Source organism: Trematomus bernacchii, unplaced genomic scaffold, assembly GCF_902827165.1.
Source record: "Trematomus bernacchii unplaced genomic scaffold, fTreBer1.1, whole genome shotgun sequence".
Lineage (NCBI taxonomy): Eukaryota > Metazoa > Chordata > Actinopteri > Perciformes > Nototheniidae > Trematomus > Trematomus bernacchii.
The window spans coordinates 26,854,640-26,868,250 of NW_022987739.1; the positions used below are offsets into that span (position 1 = coordinate 26,854,640).

At 42.1% G+C, this 13,611-nt stretch overlaps 1 protein-coding gene across 1 annotated transcript in view; it reads left to right on the top strand.

Annotated features, from left to right (window-relative positions):
• arhgap20 (Rho GTPase activating protein 20) overlaps positions 1–12,403 on the top strand; it is a 36,980-nt gene extending 24,577 nt beyond the window's left edge. Inside the window, exons 12-15 of the mRNA XM_034146497.1 lie at positions 770–879; positions 1,418–1,607; positions 7,296–7,410; positions 8,638–12,403. Of these exons, the coding sequence (XP_034002388.1) occupies positions 770–879; positions 1,418–1,607; positions 7,296–7,410; positions 8,638–10,295 (2,073 nt within the window). The 3' untranslated portion in view covers positions 10,296–12,403. The remainder of the gene's footprint in view (positions 1–769; positions 880–1,417; positions 1,608–7,295; positions 7,411–8,637) is intronic.
• Positions 12,404–13,611: the final 1,208 nt, after the last annotated feature.

Sequence of the window (13,611 nt, forward strand, 5' to 3'; positions counted from 1 at the left end):
GACTTCACCTGGACACGGATTGTCCTTTGTTAAACAATTAGTGCATTGAAAGGACATGTCCTGATGCCAAAAACTAAATTGTTGAAGTTATTTCTCAAGTAAAGCCCCAGGAAACTGGATACATGTTCTCAATGAATAACGGTATTTAGACAAGGTAAGATAACACTTTATTAATCCCTGCAGGGAAAGTCAGGTGTCAAAGCAGCTACAGCTACTGTATGAGAGTGAAATATAGGATAGGACAGGTAATTATGAGATAATAACAATACAAATGTAATTGAAAATAAATATATCAACAATAGGATTATGTTAAACAGAGTTCCTGAAATGAAAATATTAGAATATATATGAACCTTTTTTGGGTTATACCCTCAGGATGAACTATATTTTTGCCCTAGTTTCCATTTTCTATGCTTTTGACAGCTTGCTTTCTTCCCTTTTTGACCTTATAACCTTGATGGCTATTTCTGTGAATTCCTCGAGGTGCTTATGGACCAGGTGGCCTAATTTCTGTGGCACTTAAAACATAGATTTAACATTTCTTTAGGCACATCTGAACTTGTGTTCATGTACTCAAGGAGAGTTGCTCTGATTGTGGCATGCATTAAGGAGGAAATAAACCAGCAGTATGCAGGTCTTTTATATATAATGTTCACATGGAAAGATGCAAGCTGTGCAATGGCAAGGCAGGCAATGCATTTTAGAGACTAAATGATTACCTCAGTTCTTGATAATTGATCTCGAAATCTCTTTTTATGTTTGCATCCAGGACTTCCTGAGAAACATCCCGGGCAGCCTGCTGTGTGTGGATCTGTACGAGCAGTGGATGGATGTGATGGAGGGGGAGGCGGGAGAGGAGAGGACGCAAGCTGTCCAAAGGTAAGATCTCTTCTGGATGCACTCTGATGCTTATTCAAAGTTTAATACACAAAATAATACTGTGTGTTTTATGTCGAGCACAAACGGACACAACAAGTCATACAGACGTGCGTTATTTGTGACAGGTTAAATTAATAAATGTGGCTTTTCCTTTCAATTACACACTGCTTTTTCTAGAGGGGAAAAGAAAGACAGGGAAAGAGGACAAGTCAGTTCCAGATGTAACAAGCTGCATTCCTTTTGCTTAGGAAAACAAAAAACAAGTAACATTAAAGCAACTTTGAAAATGTTTGTGTAGAAATTCCTGTGGAGACCAGCCAACGCACACACACACACACACGCACGCACGCACGCACGCACGCACGCACGCACGCACGCACGCACGCACGCACGCACGCACGCACACACACACACACACACACAGTGAGAACAAGAAGTGTTTAAGGATCGCTCTAGTCATTACATTCCCATGTATTACATCTCGTACCATCTTAACCTTCTCTCCTTACTTTCTGTCCTTACTTCCTTTCCCCTTAAGGTTGCTGCAGCTCCTGCCCAGCGACAACCTGCTGCTGCTGCGTCATGTGATCGCCGTGCTGCACTGTATCCAAGGCAACGCCCACGACAACCAGATGAACGCCTTCAACCTGTCCGTCTGCATCGCTCCCAGCATGCTTGGGGCTCCAGCGCCGAGCACCCCCGAGATGGAGGGGGAGGGCACCAAAAAGGTGAGGAGGAACACACACACACACACACACACACACACACACACACACACACACACACACACACACACACACACACACACACACACACACACACACACACACACACACACACACACACACACACACACACACACACACAATCTGCAGAACGAGTACTTTTACTTTTGGTACTTTCAGTATATTTTCATGGTAATACTTTTACTTGAGTAACATTATGAATGCAGGATCTTTTACTTGTAACAAAGTATTCCTACACTCTGGTACTTCTACGTATTTAAGTACAAGATCTGAGTACTTCTACCCCCTCTGCTAAGGACAGACAGTATTGCATGCTGTACAAACTGCAAAGCACCCTGAGAAATGTGTAATATGTGATATTAGGCTATATAAATACAATTTGAATTGAAAGCTATCTGCATGGTTACCACCAGAGGTACGCAGAAAGCATGTTTTCTCGTAAATTGGAAGAACTAACCCTTTAATGGCGACGTAATCCTCTAAGTGGTAAACTAGTTACACACATTTTCCTGTGTGCTTGGGAGTAACTCAGCATTAAACTGTTAAGCTTTTCCTTTTTCCTGTCAAGTCTTGCTCTAATCCCAGTGATTTTAAGCTCAGCGGAGTCAAAGAATGTGTGATTCTAGCTCAGGAGTGATCGTCAGCGATGACATGTGAACGTGACTGAGCGTGTGTGTATGTGTGTGATGTGTTGAATGTGTGTGTGTGTGTGTTACAGCTGTGTGTTAGTGGGTCAGCTCCTGCGTGGAGGTCAGCGCAGTATACCTGTGTCAGGGAAATGTGTGTGTGTGTGTGTGTGTGTGTTTGTGTGTGTGTGTGTGTGTGTGTGTGTGTGTGACCAGACAGACGAGAGTTTGACAGGCAGGCAAGATATTGAGATTTCACACACACACACACACACACACACACACACACACACACACACACACACACACACACACACACACACACACACACACACACACACACACACACACACACACACACACCACGCTAAGTACACACTCATGCTGAGGCAGCTTGCTTCTATTATTCCATTGAAATGTTAAATTCCTCAGTTTACACACGGTCTCAGCAAGCCTCTCTAACACACAAATACACGCACACACACAGTTACCCACACACACACATGTAGCACCTCAGTGTATTCAAGAAGTTCTTCAGTTGGATATTTTTGGGTGAACAGCTAGCCTTCATCTGTCCAAAGGCAAGCAATCTGACTGCTGGTCTCAACAAAAATGACAAATGATCAAGATGTATCCCATTTGGGGGAAAAGAGAGGCTGCAGCACAGGCAGTATGAGAACAATAAAGCACTTTTTGAACATTAAAGCATGGAGACATGTTTCAGTAGTGGCGCAAAAATGAGAATAATATGGCTTCTTTAAAACATAACTTAGCGTTTGTGACCAGGCTACCAGGAAATGTGTTTAACTGGAGTTAAAATAGTCTTATTTTGTATTTTTGTGAACTAAAGTTAACTCAAAAGTGAAGCAACCTTTCCTCCATCATTCATTCTCCATCATATCTTGGCAAGCAGGGCTAACTCAAAATGACTTAATTCCTCACCAGTGGCTGCAGCCAAAGCCAACAGTGGAAGCCCCCCTGCCCATTATGTTGTCACTAAGACATACAAAGCATCATAATCGTTTTGAAATATGTGGTCTTTCTGGAAAGTTACAGTATTGGAGTTGCACACTATCTCTGTGGGTGGCTGGTTTGCTTATCTTATAAATGTGAATGTGTGTACTCTGAGGTGGTTGTGGTTCATTGAGAAAACATTCAAAGAATTTCCTACAGAATCCCGGGGCTACGTGTGTGTTTTGTGTGTTACTGAAAACGGTCACACACACATTTCAGTACAAATACCAGCACTTCCCACAAATACCTAAATATCTATTTCATACATACTCCCCTGATAACACTTTCCCTCCCACACGGCATGTTTGTGTGTGCTGCCTGAGCGTTGGGGCAGCGTTCTAAAAAAAAAAAAATTCAACATTTCCCTCCTTGCGGTCATACTGTCGGCCAACGTAAACCAGCGAGGCTCCTGGCTGTTTGATGGCCGGTTTCCAACTTTCTATGAAGACACGTGAACGCTCGGTTTAAGCCAATTCAGTTTAGTCTCCGTTTCCCTCCTTCTTTTCAGCAGCTTATGATTTAAATGTTTTTGGCTTAGCTGTTTAGGAGTTAAATACAGCTTTAGCTTGAGTAATACTTTAGATGGAGACAGAGAGACAAATCATTCAAAAGAAGGTTTGTTTTTCTCTGGAGCCTGTTTGTTTTCTCTGACTTTGTTTTTTCATCAAGGTTCAAGGTTCTTTATTGTCAATCTGACATAGCTACAGAGTAATTATGCAGTTGAAAATCTTATGTCACAGGCTTCTCCAACAATGCAACATAATCAAAAGTAAAAGAAATATGTACAAAATACGAAAATGGGCAAAGTTGGAGAGGAGCACAAAGACGATGCGGCCATCTTCATCGGCGCATCAAAGTGACTCTTCTATAATACAGTAGAAGAAACATATATTTGTTTTCTGTCTGTTAGATGTTGACTGAAGACCTTGGAAATACTCAGACATTCACCACTCACACATACATCTGTCACACATCTGTCACACTCCAAACCTCCTTTCATACGATATACACAAATGTTCTATGAATTGGCAGAGACATTTCAAAGTTGATAGAGAGTTTAAAGATAACATCCCATTGGGTAAAAGAAGAAGAAGCTGTTCTGAATGTGCTGTTGATGGATGAGTGAAAGGACGCCTGCAGGCTCTTTGTAACTGTGTGTCACGTAGCAGCTCCTCTCAGAGTGACGGGGAGGAATGCTAACTGAGTGATGAAGGAGGACGGAGAGCCTTATTGAAAGAGAGCGTTACTGTCGATAAGAAAATATGAAATCAAGAGAGAGACTTTGAAAGAAAAACCTGAAAAATCTGATGGGGGTTAAAGATTGACAGTGGTCAAAACAATAGACACATTACAAAGATAATTGTCGTAACACCATACGCCAGGTTTTAAGACTCATAATTCATCTGAACAACTACGATGTAATGCAACTTTTGTCTTGACATTTTTCTTTTAAACTTGTATGCAAGTTATGTGTGTTGTTTTATATGTTTTGTTTTGATTAGACCCAAGGATGTATACATATAACTATATAATTTGTTGTTGTCAACATTCAGCATGGAAAGCATATAAGAAAGCATATTTGTTATGAACTTAATTTATATGCTAGACCCTATTTTAAGACCTATTGGTGTTAAAAACGACAGTATCTTAAAAAAGCAGAACGAGGCCTTTCATGAGAGAACTGTGATTTCCTTTTCGCCTGGGTGTGTCTCAGGAGCAGTGTGCCTCTTTAAGTCGGACATACCAACATACACACTATATATCCCCTGTAATTATGGATTGATTAACACACACTTACTTTAAAATGCCTGTCGGGTGATGTGCTGTTCTTCAGCGTACCAGACAGAGGAATGTCATTGTGCGCTGATGACAGATGTCACAGTGGCAACATGATCAATGGGTAACAATATATCACCTGTAATCACAAACAGGTTTTTCACACCCAAAGATAATTGGTTACATTCAACCTCACCTGAAGCGAATCACTGAAATTCCTGTTTCTTATTGGTATCTGAAGTCGGATAGTGAAAATGATGTATAGAAAGATGTGCAGATACCCGTGTCACAGCAGATTTAGTTAATTTACCTGCATACTTTAGAGAGGCACTATTATGCGTTTTCCTGTAGTGTGTTATATACAGTAGATGTGTGTGCATGTAAATGGTCTGCAAAGGGTAAAATCCCAAAGTTCACAAGTCACAAAATACAAATATGAGCCTCAGAACGAGCATAATAAGGCCTCTTTAAAAGTGTTGGAGGCAGTGGTGAATGTTACAGACAGATGAGACATGTGTGCATGCATTTGCTTCTTATGTAAGTGAAACTATCCCTGCAGGATATGGACAGAAGAGCTGAGAATTACCCTAATCCAAGTAATAAATGTGTCCTCAGGCTTTCGTACAGCAGTCAGTAGCACAAGTGGTATTTAAAGAACAATCGTAGGGATAAAACCTGGAGGTTAATGTTGCATTTGTTCTCTGGTTACACAGCCATGACAGATTAACTTCCCCTGAATACTAAATGTAGGACTCATTAAGTTATGTAATAGCTCTCATCTCCCATCATCTGTCAAATCAAATGTTTCTTTCATATTTTAATCCCCAATCTGGTCCATTATTAGGCCTGGGAAGTATTCCTGTCTTCAAATGTGACCTAAAACCACAGTGCACTGAACTGACTTCAACCTGTTTTTAATATAAATCTTGCTTGTAGCTAGAATAAAGAAAATTGCACGTAATTCTTAAAAAGATAGTGATACGAATTGATTTTAATCGTAAAAGCTTTATTATTTGAGCCACTTTGCTGTCTTTTAGAAATTAAGACCTTTTTTAACTTGAAAATAAGCAGAAACAACCTGTTTTTCACAGACTTTTTTCTTCTGAACACTGAGTCATACAACACATATGGACGCCTCACTGTACAGCTGTACCACAGACATCTGGCCCAGCAAACAAACAAACAGTTAGGCCCTGAAAAGTGTGTTTTGTCTCCTGTGTGTTTTCCAAAGTATCGCAGTAATGCAGCGATGGCGGGAAAAACAAGTCATTTATTAAACTCAACCGACAGATTTGAGTGGGAACTTTCCACAAGTCAAGGAGGATATGACTCTGAGTGGCCCGGCGACTATTTGTGTCGTAGCGCGTCATGTGTTTAGTCAGTTTTTGGTCTGTTTAGTTTAAAAGATGGTGCTTTCCGCCAAGTAAAGTGATTTGATTGAGGACAGGTTCCAACTGTGGATCATTTCCTGAAAGCACAGACATTGTCGGCATGTTTTACTTAAACTAACTCTTTAAAAAAAGCCATTTAAAAAGTGTCTTGATCCCTTAATGGCATTTTTGCGGGGATTGCGTGTACTTGATCTTAAATAGGATTTTTAAAGTAACATTCATCATCTTATAAGATACGTTTTAGAAAAGCTACTGTTATAAACATTGGATGTGTCTCTTGGTCATTCAATAAACATTTGAACAAGTGATAATCAAAGCTAATACATGTATTATCATCAGGACATTGTCCAGGAGCGGGAAGCAGGATTTTGATGTTTTCTTGGTGCTGAGGAATGCAAATACTTGTGTAGTTTGAAGGTCAGAAATCTGTGGAAACAAACAAAGAGGAACATTTCTCAGCATGATAATATGGGACATAAACGCACAAAATATCACAACTTTCGAATTAGTTTGGGGCTGAAATCACACAGCTATCTAAGTCATGATTCGAGCCTACAGAAAAAGCAACTACACATGTTTTTTTACGTTTTGCATCAGATCTACATTTGATCAATATCAAAATGCACACCAGGGAGGGGGGGATTATGAGTGTGTGTGTGTGTTCATTTTTGCTGAATTCCTGCAGATTTTTAGCTGGATCCCTGAGAAACTGCAAGAGCAAATGAAGCTCTGCATAAACAATAACCTAATTACACTTTCAACCAACTGTTTAACAATGAAAATGAACGGTCAGCAGCTGCAGGGAAAAGCAAAGAAAGGTCCAAAGTGTTTAGTCTCTAACCAGGCGCTGTTTCTCTCTGCAGGTGTGTGAGCTGGTCCGCCTCCTCATAGAGAACTGCACCATGGTGCTGGGAGAAGACGTGACCTCGCTGTTCAGGAGCTTCAGCCAGAAGAGCAGCAGCAGTGACCACGGCTCAGGTGAGACGGAGAGACAGAGGGGTGTGAAAGGAGATGAATAGGGAATGAATGAGAGATGAAAAGAGTCTGGTAAATGTGTTTTAGAGATGGGGGCCAAGTCTGTCGAAGGGGCTTTCTACAGAAATTCCCAGCTCCGCTCTGTCATCCCTTTACTGGCACTGTTGCACACATGTGGAGATGATGGATTACGAACAAAACAGCAACAAAGAAACGTCTAAAAATGTGAACATTTTACGATATTTGCTTGATTAACCACTTGATCATCAATCATGATTAAAAGAATATTCAAAAATAGCGTGGGCACAAGATCGAAATATCCAATATTACATTATGAACACCAAGTTGCAACTAGAGGAACAATTATTTATTTGTGCACAAACAGGTCTGTGAAGCAAATATGTGCACCTGTAATATCTTCCATGTTGATATTATGTGTCTAAGCCTAAAATGAGAAGCATAAATTAAGCAAGACTAAGACGGTAACAAGGATTGATCATAGGTGCTAATGGGGTTCAGGTCCTAATCAAACTAATCAGCTCCTTAACTGAAAGTGCTTTTTACCCATCAACTCTTCTGTGTGTTGCACCTCAGAATATTGTAGAGAGGTGCTTGTACACTGACTAGCTCTCAGTGAGTGTGAGGCTCTTTCAGGCCTGCTGATTGGGGTCAATAGTTTGACCTCCACTCATTTCAGTGATTGCTGAGGTGCTGATTAACGCAGCGCTGAATCACTTCATTCATAAATATCACCAACTCTCTTCCTGATGCTATAAATAACCACGGGAGGTCAAAGACTCACTGCGGGACGACACTGTCCTCTGTTCTTCTTCTCGGGGCAATGTTTTTAGTTCGTCCCACTTTTTTTTAAAGCTTTGTGTATTTAGTTTCTACCATGAAAGAGAAGCATATTATGGGAGATGCAGTTATTTTTCTTTGTGTAGGTTGTTGTGTAACTCAATGTAGTTTGGTCTGTCTGAACTTGGATTGCTCATTTGAGTTGCTAGTAGGAGGAAATAGATTAAATTGCAGGATGCTTGTATGAAAGGGCATGTCTGGAAAAGCTGTAAGGACTACTTAAGTAAGACTGTATTTTGTCTGCAAGATTATTGTTTTTCTGTTTATTTTTAGATGAAATGATCATGAACTTAATTTGACTTCTCCATAATAATAATCTTTCTCTCTTCTCCCCTTTGTTTCTTCATCTTCCTCCTCCTCATCTCTTCCCAGATGTGTCGTCCTTCCAGATGAACGACTCGTCCTACGACAGTCTGGAGAACGAGCTGAACGACGACCCCGAGTCTCCCTTCCAGGAGCAGCTTCCTCTTCGAGACAAAGACAAGCCGGACAGCCGCAGTCGAGACTCTGTCATCACGCTGAGCGACTGCGACCCCGACCCTGACCCCGACACGGACCACCTGCTGCAGCTGCCCCCGCTGGCCAGGCCGCGCAGGTTCAGTCCCGCGGTCCGACAGCCTCGAACCCGCCAATCAAACGGGGCGTCGCAGGGTCCCCGGAGACTGAGGAGGAGCTCAGAGCCCGCCTTGGCCCTGTCCAGCACTCCTCCATCAGACACGTTGATGCTGCACGCAGATCTAACGGTGAGAAAGGTGAGCTACGACGCTGCCATGGAGAGAGAGGAAGAGGAGGAAGAGGTGTTTCTGCAGCAGGGGCTGAGTGGACTACAGCTGAAGGAGGAGGAAGAGGAAGGTTGTGAGAAGGGAGGAGGAGCCAAAGTGCAGAACGGTGGGCGGAGGAAGATGAAACATGCCCCTCCTCCTCCGCTGCGATTGGACGTCAGCTGCTCCAGTCTGTCGTCACCGGCGACCTCACCCACAGGCTCCTCCCTCAGCTCGTTAGACTCCGCCTTCTCACAGTACTCCACGGACTACGCCAGCAATGGGGCAAATCCATTGGCCGAGCCGCCGCCACCGCTCTCCCCTCTGTTTCCTGGACGTCCTCCGCTGTCACCGAGAGACTCCCCGCCTCAGAGGGAAGCCCCGCCTCTTTGGCCCACACAGGGCACGAGGACCAATCAAACGCCCCCTCACCATCACGGCCTCCACCCTAACACGTGGCTAAAGAAGGACCGCCGCCTGTCACTAAAGCAATCTGATAATGGACACTCAGAGGAGCCTGAAGTGAACGGGAAAACAGACACAAATGGAAACAGCTGCTCTGACGTTCAGGAGGTCGAACTGAACCGAAACTGCGGGCGTAGATCCAGCAGCCCTCCGTCGTACCAGCAGGCGTTACTGCAGCTGCAGCGCAGTCGCTCTCCTTTCTACAGGGGGACGGAGAAACCTCTGACGGTCCGAGAGCTGAGGCAGCTCCAAGACCCGACCCACAGATCCACCAGCACCAAACCACTCACAGGAAGTGAGGTCACACACAGGACTGCTAGAAACGAGTGCGTGCAGCCGCCACAGGGTGTTTTCTACGGACAGAACGCCACGACCCTGATCCTCAAGAAGCAAAAGTCTCACTCTATAGCCCTCGATGGACACAGAGGGCAAAGGACACTCCCTCTCCCCCGCCGAGCATCTGAACCCTCCAAAGTCTCAGCGACCTCTCCCCCCTGCAGCCTCACTCTGGACAGACCTCGCTCCTCTAAGGCTCGGCCCAAAGATGGCAGCCTCAGAGTGTCACAGGTGGAGCCCAACCACGCTGAGCCACGCTTCTGCCTGTCTCCCTCCGCCACCCGGGCTGTAAGGGACTACTTTTCCTCGCAGCAGGGTGAGGAGGATGCGGACGCGTGCCTGCGGAGGAGTCAGGAGGTGGCGCTGGCCATCGTTCAGGGGAAGAGGGACTGGCAGAGCAGGCGCTGCAGCGACCCGCCGGCGGAAGACTTTGACCAGCTTTTTTTTGCAGAAGAGTCATACGTGTAAATAAGGAACTCTGTACAGACGGATTGTTTATAAGAAACTGTTTTTTATCTGTTTAATTCACTTAAACAACTCATTGTTGATGTGATAATGTTCCCCCATATACACCCCTTTCAGTGGTAGTCATCCATATACAAAAAGGTGTTCGTGGTACAGTCAAGGTTTTAGATTTTAAAAGGTACCGATGAACCTTGTTCGCCTCCTTGTGGTTGTTCACTACTCAAATGTATTCTGACTCCCTGTCAACAGTAGACTTTGAAGGCGTTGGTTATAATCCATTAAATTCATTTTTGATACCTCTTTCATGTATTTGATGAAGTTGCTTTGTAACACTGCAGTTAGGGGTCCTACAATGCTTCATTATTAGGCAGTAATGCTTGATTCTGTGAATTCAATACAGACAAGATGTGATTCATTGGACATCTGGGTCCCTAAACAATCGTTATAGCTGCTGTCAAAACAAGTCAGAGTTACAGCTCGGGTACCAAAGAAATCTGGTTCCTCTAAAAAGTATTTAGTGTATCCTTGTTTTGGAATGTGATGAAGCTTTTTAAAAAGAAATGAAGGAAGAGGACCTCCTCAGAAATGAAAGAGAAAGGACAAAGAAGTTTTGTTTTATTCGCTTGAGGCTTTTCAAATGAAAACATTTTTTTACCAGCCAGCAGAAAACCCCTTGAGACTGGTGGGAAATCATGGCCATGACTTGGTTTTTAACAGAAAAACACATCAAATTGATTTAAAATTTGGCAAAATGTTCATGGAACTTTAAACTTGACTGTATATTATTGTAGTCTTCGCACTTTTCTTGTTTAGAAAGAAGCAAATCAAAGTTTTTTTTATAAGGAAATGCAATAAACGTGAGCATTATGACAACTGTGACTTCATGCAAATACTATGAAATGACTTTACATGTCATCCACAACGTTTTAGAGAATTACCAACCCTGTACCCATTTGAAAACACCTTCAAATTTGTATCTTTTATGACAAATTGTCTCTGTAAAGTGGAACCCTTTCCCCCAGTGAGTGAAGCGCTTGTCCGTGTGAATCAGTGAATCAATAGGGCCGGTATTTATTCATGTGAGCCGAGTTTCCAGACACACAGCACACAGTGTTGTCCTGCAGCTCTGGTTTATATCTCTGTGACCTGGGCAGAGGAGGGAGGGAGGAGGAAGAAGAGGAGGTGTGTGTGTGTGTGTGTGTGTGTGTGTGTGTGTGTGTGTGTGTGTGTGTGTGTGTGTGTGTGTGTGTGTGTGTGTGTGTGTGTGTGTGTGTGTGTGTGTCAATATGTTGTTGCAAATGGTGTGTTCATTGAAACTGTGTCCTGAGCAGGAATGTGAGAAAATGCGTGCCATTGAAGGAGAAATGTGTTTTTATTCTTGCTTGTATGGCACTTCATTATTCTATAAAGAAACCTTTTCAGTCTCACCAGAATGACAAGGATACAGTGTGTGTGTGTGTGTGTGTGTGTGTGTGTGTGTGTGTTAATACTCCACACGTATCTTTTAACTGTTGTATGGTTTGTCCATAATTGTATAATATTTTTGTTCCAGTGCTGCAGTCGTTGCGATGATTTCTAGGGTGTCACTTAACAATAAATGACCTTATTTCACTGTGCATTCATCAACAGAAAGTATGTAAATTCATACTTACAAATAAATATTCATAGCACAATATAGGAGCAGTTTTCACAAGTTTAAACCCAGTGTTGTTATGAGCTCATCATAGCTTTCCCTAAGGACACACACTGCAATAAGGTCATGTTAAGCGGTACCACTTTAAATGATCTCAAAATGTACTTTATCCTGTATTAATATTTTACATGTTATCTCCATTACAGTGAATTCTGTTTAACTTGTATAATTCTGCTATATTTATGATACAGAAATATATAAATATATATATGAAATCTTATCCTGATACTTTGGTATGTTTTGTTGTGTGAGAAAATCAAATGTGTATTTTTGTACATGCCAATTCTGCTGCTGCTGTCTCTATAGAAAGTATATTTGCTACAAAATGCACCATCTGTATATTGTGTAAATTTGATGTCAAATGCTCGCGAGAACAAAATATCATTGATTTTAATAAATGTTGCTCTTGTGAAACTACTTTGCAGATTGAACTGAATTTCTTCTGTAGTGTTGATATTCATGACACATTTATTTCACAATCATATACAGTATATAAACGTGCTTATTCCAACATGTTCTGAAACCAGTTGTTGCAGCAGAGAGCAATCACAACATTGTGAAATGATCAAATGTCAGTCCAGTACTCACTCTCTTTTAGCTGTTTCTGGACGAGCGGTGCAACTGGAGTTCCTCAAATGGAAACACTAAGCCAAAAATGAGTCAATTCACATAAACCTGTAATTTATCATGCTTAACTGTATAGCAGAAATGTACAACTTGGTACAAAAAACTGTTTGTCTATATATATCAGAAAAATACAGACCTTTTTGAACATTAAAGAAACATGTCGCAGTAAGAAAATACAAATATGAACCAGAAAATGAGCACAATAGAGCCCCTTTAAACAGGCTGATACTACAGGTATAAAATACAAGAGTACAAAAGTTACAGTGCAGTGAACGATATTAATAGTTATTTCATTTAAAGGGGACCTTTCATGCAAAATGCACTTTTGTACGTCTTTTATACATGAATATGTATCCCCGGTGTTCCAGGGAACTCACCAAGTGTCAGAAAACACAACCCTCTCTATTTTCCTCCATACCCAAATCTCTAAAAAAGGGGCTGCAACGGATCTGATAAAAACTGATCCAGATTTGAACACTGTCCTGACGTCAGGAAAGTGGCGCTACGGCTATTGGGCCAACTCCACCAATCAGGAGGAGACAGCCACGGCCATTGCCGTTCGAAAGCGCTGGAGACGCTGTAGTACATATGCCAGGCCTGTAGGTGGTGCTGTTCTGCCCTTATCTGCCCTTACAAAAACAGAGCCAAAAAATTTCAAATTGAGCAAAATGAGGCATGGCTAAAATGCATGATCTGTTTGGTATTTTGAAAAAAAAAAAGTATAAATATGCCTTATATAGGTATGGTCCTACACTATATTATTCAAATATAGCATGATAGGTCCACTTTAATAAAGGAATACAGAGAATCCTTAGCCTGGATTTAAAAGAAGTGAGAGTTGCACTAGACCGGCTGTTTTCTGGAAGATTGTTCCAGATATATGAAGTATACTGTAGTAACTAACTTATAATATTAAGGCTTAATGTCACATTATTTAAGATATGGCCACCTTTAGCGACAGATAGGTGCTAACCTGCAGCTTGCCTCAGCCATTTTGAC